Here is a 17,653-nt window from a genome sequence, read left to right as displayed (position 1 = left end):
TCTAACTTCTTGCCTGTATATGTGGCATGCAAATATGTCCTCATATGTTGTAAAACGGCTTTAGATAAAGACCCATTTTGTGGCCATGGCATAAACATCTTGTGGGCAGTACCTTTAACCCACTCAGTGCTATACTTCTTTAGCTTGGGTGCATGTTTTGGCAACTGCTTGCACAAGTGTGCTAATGGAGTTATGTCTTCCATGTTTAAATCTGTTCTCTTTTCTCTTATACAACACTTGTTAATGCTTTCATGCAACTTCAACACTTCCAATAATATGAGCGAGCACCAAACACTGCAAGCTCCAATCCAGATTTTCCACAAAAGTTTTTATATTACCAATTTGCTCCAGAAAACATCAATTCATGTGCGATTCTGTCTCAGCTATCGAATCGCACAACTTTTTAATCAGTTCCCTTAACAAAAATGTTCACATATGACGTCACAAAAAAACATGTAAGACAGACACTTAACAGACTAGACGAACACCAGCTGGACAACGATATCTCTGCCTCTAATCATTACCCCTTCATGGAGTCTAAACAAACCCCTTTCACAACGTCTTTAAACGTTGTGGTATTCTAATTGTTCCCCATTATGTGGGACTCTGGGTACACGTTTCATCTGGCCACTATATTAAAGCGCAGGAATAAGGCGAATCCTCGCACTTCTCCCGTGTCTGCCCTGGTAACCTCTCTCTTCTCGGGTGTCCACCGAGGTAACCTTTATTTATTCAATTTATCTTGAGTCATTATCACCTTACATATATACAGTCTTCTCTACTCCTGACTATTTTATTTTTTCTCCTCCCCCCGTTACCTTTTCCCTTTACTTGTTCTTAAGGTGTACATTGTTTTCCATAGCACTCAATTTTTTGCTTCACTCACCGTTCTCATGGTTCTTCTGTGGATCCTCGGGATCACTGCCTTCGTTATCGCCTTCTTCAGATTTTCGCCGGATAGCCTACCCATAGGAATGGGAAGAGATGTGTTTGGAAAACGGGTCCCTTCAGGCCCCGACTGCAGTTTTGCTTTATACTACCATTGTCTACGGGGAGCTTCACGGTCTACTCAGCCGAATGGCAAAGGACTCGCGATATTGCCGAAGACCTAGAGTTACTTTATGTCGATGGTCAATAGGGGCCTTATTTTAATCAATAATCGATGGTCGCCAACCATCCTCTGCTACCAAGTGTACTAGAGAGCAAGAGACCCATGACCGGCCCATAGAGTCAGAGCTTGCTCTGTAGTACTTTAAGACGAGATAGCTGCACCTCGAGGTGGATGGGGTGTAGGATGTCTTACTCCAACACCAATCAATAAGGACAACTCAATGGTTTGGCAAAGGGGAGTCAGTTTAATGACAAGTACAAAAAAACGGGGAAACATGGAAATGAACAGTGAAGTGATACCCTGTCTCGCTTCAACTCCCAAAGACTTCACGCAAACAGTAACAGTTAGACCCAAAATTCGTCATCATTGACGTGGAACACTCAAAAGTTTGTCATGCAATTCTATTGGTTGGAAAAGGTAACTTTAATATAGGTGCTATATCTGTATATGGTAACGGAGTGTGGGGATTGGATAAACACTATCAGGTGGGCGTCTAAGCCCTTCCTTCAAAAATGACTACAGTGGACGTCACTAAAAGTATGACGTCCTATTCGTTCTACCATCTATAGGACCCTAGATTATTTGGTCCATCCTGATTGGGTTGGCTTCACCCCATGCATAAATCTCCACTTTAATTAGCAGCATGCAGAATGGTCAACCAGGTGCAGGATGCTGCAAGATTCACCAGGCCTCCCTTCCACCAATCATTACTTTAGTGGCTATGTGTCAATTAGTTGGCTGTGGTCGGCCTCGAAACTGTAGATTCTTGTCGGAAAAGTTATGGTATCTTCTGTTTGGGAGACAGCCAGGTGTAGGTGCCTCTTCTCGCTCGGCTGGTCACGTGCTAGAACACTGTGAATCTGCTTAGTTTCCCTTCTATTTGTGCATTTAATTCTTATTTGCTTTGTCACCTGCCTGGGCCTCCTTATCTCGACCTTCACTGGGTCAGGCTGCTCTGTTCTTAAGTTTCGATTCTCCGGAGCTACTGTCCGCCTCCCTTTCTTGGTCTGCTCTTGTTGAGTTTCGAGGATTCAGCCGTCTTTTCTTGATTTAGCTGGAATATGAATCCTGTCCTGTTTGACCCCTAGTAACCCGAGTTAATTCTGCTTTTTGTATAAAGTGGACTCGCACTTATATAGTGTGCTTTGTTGAGGTAGATATATAGGTGGCGCTTGCCGCTCTATTCTTCTACTAAGCATAGCAAGCCCCACTGTTCTCTTAGCTTCTTGCGGTTACAAGCATATGTACAGGCATCAACTGGTTGAATATCTTCATATTGCTTTAGAGTTTAAATTTCGTAATATATTTCAACATCGTGTCTCCTTCTAAATTCATAATGTCCTTATTCATGACGTTTTTGTCTCTATGTGTCATCCTTTGATTGTCGTTTCTTTCATCTGTGAGTCTGTCTGGGCCCTCGTGTCATCACCATTCGTCTTCAATTAAGGCCTGTTGAGTTTCTTCTGGGACAGTGTTTAAGCAATCTTCATTTCGTGACATTTGCTGGTAGGGTTTTCTCAATGGATACCTTACTGTCCATGGTTGTCTGGTTATTGGCACTTCAATAGGTATTGCTCTCCTGATAGGCACTGGGCAGAGCCCTAATGCGGCTCTCTGCTGGTTTATTTGCTCATGATACGTCACATATCTCGGTGTGAACGTTCCTGGTACTTCAAAATGGGCGGCGGGAGTGCAGACTATATTTGGGACCTACTCTACAGGATCCTTTTGAGGACCTATTTCAAAAATATTGGTAAGGTCATCCTGCTGGTAAGCTGTGGCAGGCCTTCCCCATCCCATATACTCTGTAGCCCTATTAATACATGACTTGTAAGTGTCCTCTGCATGATCAGAATGACTGGTTCATGGGCATCAAGAGAACTAGGACGATTCCGGAGTCATGGAGAGCCTCCATTATCGTGCCCATATTCAAGAAGGGCGATAGGTCTAACCCTGGGAAATACAGGCCTATCACACTCTTGGATGTATTTGGCAAGATATTTGGATCACTGATTTTGAAGTCACTTAGAAATTGGAGCCATAATTCCGCCCAGTACGATAAATGGCAGGCCGGTTTTTGTCAAAGGGATTGGGACATCCCTAAACCCTTTTTTGATTAACCTCATAAAATCAAGAGTGAAATGAAAACCCATGGCAAAAACATATCTCGCTTCAATTGATTTAGCCCAGGCATTTGATACTATTGAGAGACCCAAGATGTGGGCGAAACTAAAAGCCTGGGGCTGTCCACAGAATATGAGAAGCACTGAGTATATTGCACTCGAACACCAGCTTGCAGGTTACACTTGATAAAAGTGGCAATCTGACAGAGCCCATCAAAACATCAAAAGGGTTAAAACAACGGTGCATCCTAGCTCCGGCAATGTTTAACCTATTTATCTCAGATATCGAGAGGTCCTTTGAAGACATCAGATGTTTCCCACCTCGAATAGCAGGGGAACCAGTGAGCTGGCTGCTCTACGCCAAAGACTTGATCCTTTTGGATCAAACTCAGGTGGGGCTATAAAGACAGTTAATCACGTTGGCTACTTATGTGGAAGCAAACGGCCTAAAAATGAATGTAAACAAATCCAGGATTCTGACTTTGGGCGGCAATACGGGAAAGAAAAGCAATTCCAAAACATCATGGTATTTAAAGGGACAAAAGAAATCAGTGAAGTAACAACCATCACATACTTGGGTATGTGCATAAACAACAGCGCAATGGATGCCCAAAGAGAAGAGATTCTCAGAAGACCAGAAACCTGGCATCCCCAGACCGTCTCATACAAGTGAAGCACTGCAAATTTTCATTAACGCCTGTGATAGAATTCTATCGCAAGAAAGTGACACCGATACTAACTGATGGGGCAGAGGCTTCATTCACACTTTCTGCATCTGCGTGGCCCAAATCGGAAGGCATATTTTGGAGAAGAGTCCTATCATTGCCAAATTGTCTGCATATTCAGATAATAAGAGAGTAGTTGGGCCTATCCTCCCTGTATTCTATTACTGTATGCAAAACACTGTTCTTTTACCGCAAATGCCTAATAACGATATTTAGCCTAATAAGGCTAATGCACATGCATTTAGCCTTATTGTTTGAATATTGAATCTAGGTGAACAGTGCCCTGCACATGCATTTAGCCTTATTGTTTGAATATTGACTCTAGGTGAATACTGCCTTGTACTCGCATCTTAGCCCTACTCTCTGAATCCCGCATCCAGGTGAACCCTGCTAGCATATGCACTTCAACCCTATTCCTGAACTCTGAACCCAGGTGAACCCTGCCTGTATCGGCACCTTAGCCCAACCTGGAGCTCTGAATTTAGGTAAAACTGTGCTTGTACACGTATCTCAATGCAGATACCAACCTACATCTAGTGTGCCTACCTTAGCAATGTGCGTTTAGGTCACCCGACCTACACCAGCTATCACAATGTATCTGCCGCTACTATACACAGTTCTACTCAAAACTATCCTCCACTCAATTACCTCTCATAGCATGAACACAGCTCAGCCACATATCCAGCCACTTCATGCTAATGTACCCCCAGAGCTAGCCAACATGACCTTTGCGCCATGCAACCTCCAACAGCGGAACCTAAGACTCCGCGCCAGACTCCCAAGAATTTATGACCCTTTAGCCAACCTCCATCCAGCCACTAACTACAACAAGCACACCTTGTGCACCGCTACAATCCCATGCCATACAGTCAACACTGGCCAACATCGACTACAACTTAACAGCCGAATTTTCAGAGATGTCCCATCCCCTAAATGCCAACACAAGGCCCCAATGCCTTCCAACTTTCCCACCACACCCGGAATAAAAGGTGCCCTATTAAATGCCAGATCCTTGGTAGCCCATGCCACCGAAATAGCAGATACTATCCTAAATGAGAACCTAGACTTCTTGGTCATCACAGAGTCTTGGCTCCATCCCGCAGCAGGACCAGCTGTAATGTAGGCCACCCCCGACAACTATACCCTTATTCGTACGGATCGCACCACATCTAGAGGTGGCGGCCTAGCTATAATTGTCAAAAATAGCTTAACCCTCAGACTCTCCTCACCCCATAAAACGAACTCCTGCGAATCCCTCACAGCTAAACTCACCATTGCCAACAATCAAACTGTTATCATCCACCTGATTTATCGCCCACCAGGCTCTGTAGGCTCCTTCGACGATGACCTTACGAATCTACTATCTGACAACCTAAAGAACTCTACTCAAAGCCTCCTCCTAGGCGACTTCAACATCGGATTTAACGACCCACATAACCCCAATGCCCTAGAAATTAATAACACTCTTGAGGAACTAGGATTCTCCACAAAAGACCACAGCTCCAACACACATCAAAGGAAGGACCCTCGATTGGATTGCCGAACATAACTGCACAATCAACATCACGTCTATAATGCCCCAGCTATGGTCTGATCACTACATGGTTTCTTTCACTGTAGAAGCTACCATTCCTACTAACAACAATACCCTAGCCCCCACTGCACCTACTAGAAATAAGAAAAATATCACCCCCGAAAATCTCATCCCCCTTATTCTCCCCACCTTAAATTCCATCTCAGATCAGACCGACCCAGCCTCTATGGTAGAAATATACAACAAAGTGATGCTCGCCTCTCTGGACACTATTGCACCACTAAAAGTCAGGAAGAGTAAACCCTGCCAACACCTAAATAACTGGTTCACACCCCAGCACAAAGAAATCAGACTAAAGAAACGCCTCAGCGAAAAAAACCTGGAGATCTGACCCATCAGACGCCAACAAAAACAACCTAAAGAATCTAGCTACCCTCTACAAAAAAGAAATCATCTTAGCGAAACAAACCTCTTACAATACCCGTATCAATCAAGCTAAATCCAACACAAAAGAACTATTCGCCATCCTGAAGGAAGTCGAATCCCCCACCCAAGTCCCCGATTCTTGCATCAAGGACAATAACTGGTGCACAGGTATCCAAAATGCCCTTGCCAACAAGATAACTATGCTTCAGGCAAAGATTCATAACAAAAAAGTGTCCATAACTGCCCCAAACGCTGTTAATCTAGACTCTGCTACAAACCCATTACCAACTCCGAAACCGCTAGACAACACCCCCTTCCACTTTTGCAACGTATCCACTAAAGAAGTTGAGAAAGTCATCCTCACCCTCAAACCCTTCAATTGCCAGGGCGACCCTTGCCCAGCCTAAATCATAAAAGACGCCGTCTGTGATCTCTCTCCTTTCATTACTAAACTTATAAATGCCTCTTTCACATCAGGCACCATACCTAGCAACCTGAAAAATTCCTGGGTCCTCCCCCTCCTCAAAAAGCAAACCTTGGACCCCTCTATCCCAACTAACTATCGCCCTATAACCACTGTGCCATTCCTATTGAAAATACTAGATAAAGTTGCCTACCAACAAATTCAACACCACCTGGAACTAAACAACCTCCTAGGAGTCCGGCAGTCCGGCTTCAGACCACAACACGGTACTGAGACTGCACTCCTAGACCTCAAGGCACAAATAGACACACTTAGAGATAACGGCACAACCTCACTCCTACTACTCCTTGACCTTTCTGCCGCCTTCGACCTGGTAGACCATACAATACTTTGCATTCACCTGGTCTCGGCAGCCCGCTTCTCTCAGGAAGCAGTTGCATGGATCCAGTCATTCCTAGACAACAGGACAATGCGAGTATTCTCTCCCCTAGGAGCTGCAGACCCCGCACCCATTACTTGCGGCGTACCCCAAGGATCGTGCGTATCGCCCACTCTCTATAATATTTTCACAAAGCCCCTTTTCGATGATCTAGACGGTCTTGGTATCACCCACACCAACTATGCAGACGATACACAGATCCTCATCCCGCTGACGGGAGATTATGACAAGGATTTGGCCTTTGTGAACAGAGTCTGTCTCATCATCCAGGCATGGATGGCCGCTCACGGTCTATGCCTAAATGATGACAAAACCGAAACTCCTCATTCTAGGTACCTCCTCCAATATCAAAGAATTGGGCACCAAATATGACTCCTTCATAATTGATAACAACACCATCACTGTAGCTAAAGTAGTTAAAACCCTCGGTTTTTACATAGATTCCTCGCTCTCATTTGACAAACAAGTGAATGCCATGGGCTCAGCTACCTCTTATACATGTAAACTAATCAGAGCAGCTAAGCCCTTCCTTTCACCCAATAACTGCGTCATCCTAGCAAGAGCATTAATCCTATCGAAACTAGATTATTGCAACGCCCTTTACATAGGCAGCAACAAATTCATCACCTCTAAAATTCAAATATTGCAAAATAATGCCCTGAGAGCCGCACTAAACTTCCCTAAAAATGTCCACATATCAGACCTTAGGAGATCCACTAACTGGCTCTCCACTAAAGATAAAATCCTACTTAAAACAGCTTCCCCTCAATCAAAAATGCCTTAACCATGCAGCCCCGCAATACCTAATAGACAAATTCACCAGACAAACAGCTGCTCGTCCCCTACGAAAAGCCAACTCGAACCTCTTACTAGTACCCAGATTTAAACTCACTAAATCTGGCGGGAGTAGCTTCGCTGTTAAAGCAGCACAAGTGTGGAACTCCCTCCCAACCGATCTAAGAGAAGACCTCCCCTACCAGAAATTCAGATCTAACCTGATCCAATGGCTCAAAGATCATGATGTCTAACATCTCGCTACCGTCACTTATGATCTCATGTATTTTTTGCATATTTATCTGTTTTTTTTTTTATATCTGTCACATCTGCATATTGTACACTTGCTGTACATACTCTTATGACCCTTTGTCTCTACTCGTCTACAGCACTGTAACCATAGCTGTACCCCTTATCTATTTGCAACATGTAACCTAAGTTGAACAATCCTCTTGCTGCCTTCGCGCCCGAATACCCCTGGGTCTGGTGCGCAATACAAATCAATAAACAAACAAACAAACGAAAACTATAGGGGGCTTCAAAATACTGAATAACGCCATGCGAAACAATACTGAAGATCTTTTAGTAGCATAGAGAACAGCTTATATTGCGCTATTAGAAGTGCTAAATATATCAGAAGATACCTTAGTCCAATCCAGTAAGGGTCAAACGTAAATGTTTAGATTGGGACTGCATCAAGACAGTGGAGAGTTGTAGAAACATGAAATTGTATGGAAAACATTGTCTGGAATCAAGAGCAAGAGGTTAAGTGCCAAGGTATCTGACAAGACTTCCTAGCAGTATTCTAAGAAGCCAGTTCATGCGATTTCGTTTTATCTTGATGCCAACCAGAGAAATAATAGAAGCAAGAAAACATAATACCTTGTGAAACTATAACTGTAGACTTTGCAAGGAAAAATGTGAAATAATGTATCATTTGACTGTAATATGCCCAGAACTGCGAAAGAACTAGGTGGCTGGGAAGATTCCATTCTCAACTTCAACGCTTCTGGCTGAAGAGTGGTGGAGTATTTTACTGCAGGGAGACTGAGTCTCCATAACACTGGCTCTACTATCCTTCCTAAAAGAAGCTTTTACAATTATTCAAAGTAAATTGGAACCTCAATTTCAGAAAAAAAATGAACTTTAGAGTGTAGGGTTTCGAAACTTTGTGAAACAAATGCTAATACAAAATAAAAAAAAATGTTTTGCCCAAGTCATGCATGGCCAAGTCATGCATTGGTTCCTTGCCATTTCCAATGACAAATTTGTTTGTGGTAAACAATTGTGCAAGTTGCATGGCTTGGGGATCATGTGGATTTGCCAGCAAATTGTTAAAATCACCCAACACAAAGGTAGCTGTGTTAAGTTTATGAAAAGCAGATAAAATGTCTGCCAAATCATCATAAAAATAGGGGGTTTCATGAGAAGGTCTGTAGATCAATACAATATTTATACAATTGTTAGGGGAAGGTGTACATTTAAGGAACAACATTTTGCAGCCCCGACAAAATTACCGAAGTTTGAAAGACGTTAAAATATGAGCGAGCTATAATAGCAACCCCATCACCCCTATTTCCATCTCTGTTCTGACAAAAGAAAGAAAAACCGGGTGGGGTTGCTAGGTTAATTTTAGGTCCGCTTGAATCTTGCAGCCAAGTTTCCGTGGTGCACATGATGTCAATACAATGGTCAATGATATAATCTTGCACTTCAAGTGCATGTTTGTCTAAGGATGTAGTATTCAACAACAACGTTTTAATAGGTAGGTGTTTTTTATCCAAAGGTAAACATTGGTGTCTACGAGCCCAGGCATCACTGAACGCCTGTTTATGGGGCTTATAGTCACTGGGTGAAACATCACGAACTTCCTCTATAATGTCCATCCCCAGGCACTTACCTCACCCTCTCCTATAGCAACAATCAACTGGGCTCAGCGCCGGCGCGTCACGCGAAGACTTGCGCAGACTTGGTCAGAAGGAGCCTGGTGTTCATTGCAGCAGCAGGGGAGGGCGTGCAGGCGAGTCATTGTACCCAGGCCATGTATGCAACATCAACCTGGGATTTGGTTTGGACCCACTTTAACAGGGGTCAGGCCCAACACTTATCACACATCGCTCACCTCCTTCTACTGGGTAGCGCACCTTAAAACCAAAACAGCTCGGCTGGCGGTGGTGACCTAGCGACAAGCCCAGTCCCCAGGGGTAGCATCCAACAAGTGAGCTGAGCCGCAGCAATGAAGTCCGGGCAGTTCCCCTCCTGACAATGGGGTGCCACAACGAACCGGGCTTGCAACATTGATTTAGAGTGCTGCACCCTTCCTGGCAATGGCTGAGTGCTGCATTGACAAAGAGGCAGGATCAAGCAGGTCATTGTTTTGGTTGGTGCTAAGTGGAGCGCCGGCTCAACCCTCCAATGTGAGGATCAGGCTTCCCCAACTGCACCCAATGGCGCTCTGCTAGCAGGTGTCCTGAGCAGGTCCCCTGAGCAGCTCACACAGCATGAGGTCCTTCACTATTTTTTTCTTTTCTTTTAAAAAAATCTTTTTTTCCTTTCTTTTTGTGTCTTCCACAGACAGAAGTGAAACTTGGTTAAGGGCCTGTCTCTGTGAAATGTGCTCCCAGCAACCACATGGTTGCCGAGAGCCTGTCATGCATTGGTACCAGGAACACGCTCCCAACAATAATGTATGTAAGGGGGCTGCAAAGCGCATTTTTGCGCGATTTTCCATCCCCTCCTGAAATGCTCAGGTCACCCGTGAGAATAAGGTGATCTGCGCATTTCTGCAATGACCGCAAAGTTTTTTTTTTTATTATGCATTTAGTTAATTATAAAACTTTAAGCACTTCGTACAATAACAAAAAGAAAAAAAGAAAAAAAACGGAAATAAAGAAATACATTTCAACAATACCAACATGCAATTGTGCAATGACTGCAAATAAACGTGCAGTTTCAGTGGCATGCAGTGATTATAACGAATGGAAAATAACCAACAGCAATTTAATCTAAACATTTCTGACAAAAAAACCACACTTTTAAAAAATATATATGTGGTGGGTGGGTTAAGGGTTTAAAACAGGTGGGCATGGTGTTAGGGTAGGATCAGTACTGAAATTGGGGGCTTGTGAGGTAACCCCCCCAAATTAAAAAATAAATAAATTAATCGGTATTTTTCTGTTGTAAATGTTTAGACCAAAGTGTTGCTAGTTATTTATTGGTTAGTTATAATCACATGTAACCGTTTTAGTGCTTTTTGTCTTTTGCACTCATTTTTGAGACTCTTGCCCGAAGTGTTTCAACACAGGATATTCCCAGCATGCAGAACTGTAAATGACTGCAGACATAAAACAAGACTTAGCTATCTTGGTGTGTCTTCTCCTCTAATCACTATTGTTTAGTTAACAATCTTCATTTTGCTGGTTTATCACGATATTAAGTAATATGATTGGCTTTTGCTTACCTTGCCGGTTTTAACGCAAGAATTCATAGTATCTAAGTAATCTGATTTATTTTCATTTTTAGGCACTTCTGTTAATTCCTTTCCGATGAGTTCACCTTTCCGATAGCCCATTATTGTTTCAAATGCAGGATTTACATACTGTGAAAATACAATTTACACAATGTTAAGGTGTAGCATTACTCTCTTGCATTACCGAATAATTAAGAACAACATTTTAGATTACAAACGTGTGATGTGCCCCATTGGCAGTAATATTATACTAAAGCCCAGGCTTCTACTATGGTGTTCTCAACCTAAGCTACAATGAAACAGCATGAAATCATCTATATGCATGTAAAAGATCAATACTTTCCATAAGCAGAACTCAACTGGCCACTTGTACCTAGTGCTTACTAATGCACAAAACAATTCAAAGTGGTTTGCGAGTGGCCACAGTTAATTTAATCTGAGAGGGCCAGGAAAGGCAACATCTGAGCCAGTGGCCACCTACGGTGCCAAATGCTCCTAGATTCAGTAAGCAACTAGGAACATGCCAACCGTCTGGTAAGAGGCACCCAAAGCTAATACAACAAAGCAAAGCCAAGGTATGAACACAAAGCCAAAAGGAATCCTTTTTAAAGCGTGCGCAAGCTCCTCATACAGGTGCCAGTGAACCACAACAAAAGGATGGCCAAAGGGGATGGCCCACGGTTAAGTGGCTTAAGAGAAGCGCGTCTGAGAACGGTGTTAAAGAGGTGCCTTTTGGGACTGTGGAAGGTTTAGTACTTCTCACATGTCAGTCATGTTTCATCTGAAACCAATTCAAAACTAAGGAAAGGCACATGCAGAAGACCTGTCCTGATGCTCGCAGGGAAGTATTATTTCATTTGTTACTGGACGTTTTAAAACAACCATAATGCTCGAAGGGGAGTCTGATCCCCCTTTTAATCTTCAGTTTCATACTGCCCCGAATCTAAATTGAAATAGATTTTTTCCAGTTCTTTCTGCACAATTGATTGATTCACTCTGTAAATTAAACCATTATTGATGTGCTATGACGTTCTGAAGACTGTTCATTACTGAATAATACAAATGTTACTAACCTGTAGCTAGGGTTCTCCAGCATTGGTATCTTTCATAAATGCACGTGCTTGGAATGTTTTGCCGTTGTCAGGCTGGGAATCCTCTGTATCACTCTGTGCCCTCTCCCCATTGCCTGTAACTCCATTTCTCCAGCATTGGTATCTTTCATGGAGTCACATGCTTAGAATATTCCCCGTCGTCAGGCTGGGAATCCCCGGTACATTATATAAGACCCTTTCCCGTAGGAAAACTTTTTCGACGCTTATGCGTCCTATCCACCTCGTTTTGTATCATGCGTGCCCGCGCCGTCAGGACGCCATGATATAAATACAGGACCCGCCCCCGCGCTCCCTCAGATTTCGGCCCCCAAAGTAGTGGGGGAACCGGTTTGCATGTCCAGGGGAGGCAGGAGGGCGCATGTGAATCCATGAAAGATACCAATGCTGGAGAAATGGAGTTACAGGTAAGAAACTATTCCCTTCTCCAGCATTGGATCTTTCATGGATTCACATGCTTAGAATAGATTACATAGCAGTACCATCCCTAGAAGAGGAGGCGTGCATGCAAACCCGCATACTTCTCACAATGACCGTTCCCTATGGTCGTGTACACACCATTAATCATTAGCCTAGACAACCAGACAATATTGAAGCACAATTGTAACAGGATATAACCCCTCAGCCGGGGTTTACCTTATTGGAATAGGTGTCGAAGCACCGCCTGTCCCATCCGGGTATCTTCGGCATGTTGTTGCGACAGGCAGTAATGGCGGGTAAAGGTGTGTGTAGCCGCCCAGGTAGCCGCCATGCAGATGTCCCCCAGCGGGACTCCAGACCACAGCGCCGTCGACGATGCCGCCGCTCTAGTTGAATGAGCTCTTGGCCGTCGTAGAAGAGGCTTCCCTGCCTTGGAATGGCAGTACGAAATGGTAGATGACACCCATCTTGACAGTCCTTGCTTTGAAATGGCCTTGCCTTTAGCACCCAACCCATAGGCCACGAACAATTGCCTCGTTTCTCTGAAAGGTTGCGTGCGATGAAGATAGAACTTGAGAGCCCTTTTTACATCCAGTGTGTGTAACGTACGCTCCGCTCCCGAGCATGGTTCTGGAAAAAACGTAGGTAAGACAATAGAAGAGTGTTTATGGAACACTGACGGAGCTTTCGGTATGAACTGTGGGTTAGTGGCTAGGACCACCTTGTTCTTGAAAAAACGTAAGTACGGTGGGTCTACCATTAGAGCTTGGATTTCTGAAATACGCCGGGCTGAAGTGATGGCGACCAGGAAGGCCAACTTCCACGACAAAAACTTTAGAGATGATGATGACATTGGTTCAAAGGGAGGTTTCATAAGAGACGCTAACACCAGATTGAGGCTCCACGCCGGAGGAAATTTCTTCTCTGGAGGAAAACTCCGAAATAGGCCCTTAAGGAAGTGTTTAATCAGGCGGTCGCTGAATAAAGGTGTGGAATGTCGTTGACGTGTAAACCTGGAAATGGCGGCCAGGTGTACTTTTATCGACGATACCGATAGGCCCTTTTGAGCTAAGAACAGTAAGTATGGAAGGAGCTGTTCCGGCTTGATCGACTGCGGAACCAAGCCTGGTTGATCCGAGCACCACTGACAGAACCTCCTCCATTTGTACGAGTATGAGGTGTTTGTGCAAGGTGCTCTCGCCGCTTGCAGAATACGCCGACATTCCTCCGGAATTGTTAGCTGACCAAATTCAGGAGCCAGGCCGTCAATTTGAGGCTGTCCGGGTCGTGATGCCAAACAACACCCTCCTGTCGAGACAGAAGGTTGGGGGTCCTCTGGAACCTCATCGGTTCCGCCGCCGCTAGGTGCAGTAGGTCTGAAAACCACACCTGTCTGGCCCAGTACGGAGCCACCAGAATCACCCGACATGGGTACTTGAGGATCCATTGCAACGTCCTCCGAATAAGGGGAAATGGAGGGAATGCGTACAGGAATTTGTTCGTCCATGGAAAGGAGAACGCATCCCCCAGAGAGCCCTGCTGAGGCCATCTGCTTGCATACTGCAGGCATTTCCTGTTGTCCCTCGTCGCGAACAGATCGATGGAGGGATGTCCCCACTTCTTGAATACGTGTTGTATTTGCTGGTCGTTCAGCACCCATTCGTGAACATCGTTCAGTTCTCTGCTGAGGGCATCGGCCTCTACATTTCTCACGCCTGGCAGGTGGAACGCCAAGATTTGTATGTTGTGTTGCAGTGCCCAATGCCAAATTTTTTGTGCCTCCGTCGACAGGGACCTGGACCGTGTCCCTCCTTGCTTCCTCAAGTAAAACATTGTAGTTGTGTTGTCCGTCATGACACGCACCACCGAGTTCCTCAACTGAGGAAGGAATGATTTTAGAGCCCATCGCACTGCTCTTAGTTCCAGCAGGTTGATATGCAGGGAGGATTCTTGTAACGACCACCGGCCTTGTACATGCAACGTATCCAGATGAGCTCCCCATCCGCTCAACGATGCATCCGTCACCACCGTCTTCTGGAACTCCGGTTCCACCAGAGGCATTCCTTTCGTTAGATGAGAAGACGCTTTCCACCAGCCGAGTGCTTGTACTAGTTGCTCGTCGACGACCAGTCTGTCGGACCAGCGACCTTGACTCTGCGCCCAACGGTCCGCTAGAAATTCCTGGCAAGGCCTCATAAACAGACGGCAGTTGTTTATCAACGGAATGCAGGATGACATAGTTCCTAGCAGGGACATGTATCTGCGCACCGATACCCTGGTACCGCATTGCCATTCCAACGCTTTGCTTTGTAATTTCTGTACCCTCTCGCTGGATGGTCTCACAAGGTTTGTTTGCGTATGAAATTCTGCTCCTAGAAAAACCAAAGTCCTCGAAGGCTCTAAGGAGGATTTGCTGAAGTTTATCGAGAAGCCCAGTTTCTGTAAGAGGGACAACGTGGCCCCCCGACTGTTCCGTGTTTGTTCCGTGGATGAACCTCTGACCAGCCAGTCGTCTAGATAGGGATAGACGTGGTGACCTTCCTTTCTTAAATGGGCCGCTATAGGGGCCAGACACTTGGTGAACGTCCTGGGGGAGGACTTGAGACCGAACGGGAGGACCTTGAACTGGAAATGCTTTCGTCCGACGACGAAGCTTAAATATCTCCTGTGTCGTGGACGTATTGGGATGTGAAAATAAGCGTCTTGAAGGTCCAGCGACGACAGATAATCCATGGGTTGCACTGACCTGATAACCTCCTGGAGCTTTAGCATTTTGAATGTTAAGCTCTTTAGCCATTTGTTGAGTACCCTCAGGTCGAGAATGGGCCTCCATTTTCCATTTGGCTTCTTGACAACGAAGAACCGGGAATAAACTCCGTTTCCTTCCTGTGCCACAGGAACCTTTTCTACCGCTCCATTTTTTAGCATAAGCTCCACCTCTTGTCGTAGGACCCGAAGGTGGGGCTGGGCCAAAAACACCGGCGGAAGACGTGGAGGTTTGTCTTTGAATTGTAGCGCATGACCCATGCGAATCGTGTCCAGGACCCATCGATCTGTGGTGATGCATTTCCATTGGTCGATATGATGAGAGACTCGGCCCCCCAGGACGTTCCGAAGGCCGTCATTGGTTGCCGGTTTGCTTGTCCTTCGTCGACGAGGAACCCGAGCCACGTCTTCTGGAGGCTTGATAATCTCTACCTCTTCGTGCCGACTGGGATGCACGTCTGAAACCTTGTGAAGAGCATGAGGACCTGTTAAATCCACGGTCCCTAGAGGCTCCAAAGCGGGAGTTTCCAGAAGCACCCCTGAATGGGCGAAAGGAGCGAAAATTTCTACCTGTCTGGAGGGCTCCCAGAGACCTAGCAGTATCCGTGTCTTCCTTCATCCCCTTCAAGGCTTCATCTACCTTTTCTCCGAACAGATGTTCTCCTTCACATGGCATGTCAAGGACTTTGTATTGGACTTCGGGACGGAAAGTAGTACATTTGAGCCACGCTTGTCGACGAAGCACTACGCCATGATTGATCTGTTTGAAACCAGACTCTGCTAGATCAACTGCAATATTAATTGCATGGTTCGAAGCCTCCTCGCCATCTCGTACAAGCAACATGGCTGCTTTTCGGTGTTCTTCTGGCAGATGTTCCAGAATAGGGGCTAGCTTGTGCCACATTTCTCTATCGTATCTTGATACGATAGCCAAAGAATTGGCTGCCCTTACCGTCGTCGCGCCAACTGAGAGCACCTTTTTTCCAAAGGCGTCCTGCCTTCTGGCCTCGCTTTCTGGTGGGGTCGAACATTTTTGCTGTACTCTAGCCTTCCTAGCCGCTGCCGCCGACACCACGGAGTCTGACAGAGGTTGTGCCGTTAGACATTTTGGAGTGGACTCCGGAGCTTTAAACTTTTTCTCAATACGCCCCTTGATAGCTGGCTCCGAAAACGGATGGCGCATCGTCTTGAGGCCTTCTTGCCACACGTGGTCCAGAATTGGGATGGCAAAAACCGATTTCCCCCTTTGACCCATATGATCAAAGAGAAAACAGTCTTTCTTTTGTTCCTCAGGAATCAAGCCGAACTCTGAACACGCCTTTCCCATCATGGCGTGGAAGGCTCCCACATCATCCGGAGGAGACGGTTGTGCCTGGCTTCTCGTAGACTCTACCTCCACATCCGAATTCCATGTTGGGTCTCTCGACGGCGACAGGGAAATATCTGACCCTGAGTCACCCTGGATAGAATCAGACTCCGATAGCTCACCCTCCTCCTGCGCTCGAGGACGGTCCTTCACCACCTGGGAGGCCGATGGGCTTTTAGTCGTCGAGCGGGCTGTTTGAGCTTGTTCGTCGACGGAAGGCACAAGAAATAGCGACGATGAGGTCCCAGGTTGAGGGATCTGCGTATCCAGACGCTGTAGGAGCTTCTGCAGCGTATTCAGTACATCCAGAGACAAGACCGTCTGGGGGGTCAGTAACGTCGAGGATAGAGGGACCATACCCCCACTCGCCGTCGTCGTCGTCGAAGTGGAAGGCCGTAAGCCCAAATCCGACGGCTGTAAAACCATGTCACATTCGCCTTCCGCCGACGGCGCCGACAAGGCCGTGTCCGGCTGCAGTAAGACTTCAGGGGGGACCGGGTCGTAGACCTCTGGTTGCCAATCCATAGACTGAGTCGCCGTCGACGAAGGAATCCCCACCGCTGCAGCCTGAACAGTAATGGGCATCGTCAACGACACTGGTGTCGACGAGCAAGTAGCCAGCTCCGAGACTTTAGACTTGGAAGCCGATTTCGATGCCGATTTCCCGGCTGAAGAATCCCGACTCATGGAAGACCTATGACGGTCCCCTGAGGAGGATTTTGACGTCGCATGCCTCGCCGCCTTAGATAATGAGGAGGAGGAGGAGGACTTTTTGTGTGATGAGGAAGACCCAGCATGCTTCCCCTTTTGCTTGTCATCAGGGAGGCTGTCGACCGGCCGTACCTTCTTCGAGGGAGGTTCCGACTTGCTCCTGGAGGCCGTTGAGCCAACCTCTGATGCCGGATAGGCACCCGCTCCATCGTTAAGCCAGTCGACCAACCTTCTTTTTCTGTCTTTAAGGGTTTTT

The 17,653-nt window shown here is 45.9% G+C and overlaps 1 protein-coding gene across 2 annotated transcripts in view; it reads right to left on the bottom strand.

Moving 5' to 3' along the window:
• Nucleotides 1–17,653, bottom strand: part of PDE8A (phosphodiesterase 8A) — a 1,868,130-nt gene that overhangs the window by 644,222 nt on the left and 1,206,255 nt on the right. For both annotated transcript variants that reach the window (XM_069624978.1, XM_069624977.1), the window contains exon 8: nucleotides 11,017–11,154. In XM_069624978.1, the coding sequence (XP_069481079.1) occupies nucleotides 11,017–11,154 (138 nt within the window). The remainder of the gene's footprint in view (nucleotides 1–11,016; nucleotides 11,155–17,653) is intronic.

Source organism: Ambystoma mexicanum, chromosome 11 (genome assembly GCF_040938575.1).
Source record: "Ambystoma mexicanum isolate Mex_15411 chromosome 11, UKY_AmexF1_1, whole genome shotgun sequence".
NCBI lineage: Eukaryota > Metazoa > Chordata > Amphibia > Caudata > Ambystomatidae > Ambystoma > Ambystoma mexicanum.
The sequence above is the reverse complement of the archived record's forward strand: the minus strand, read 5'-3'. Positions and strand labels throughout refer to the sequence as shown.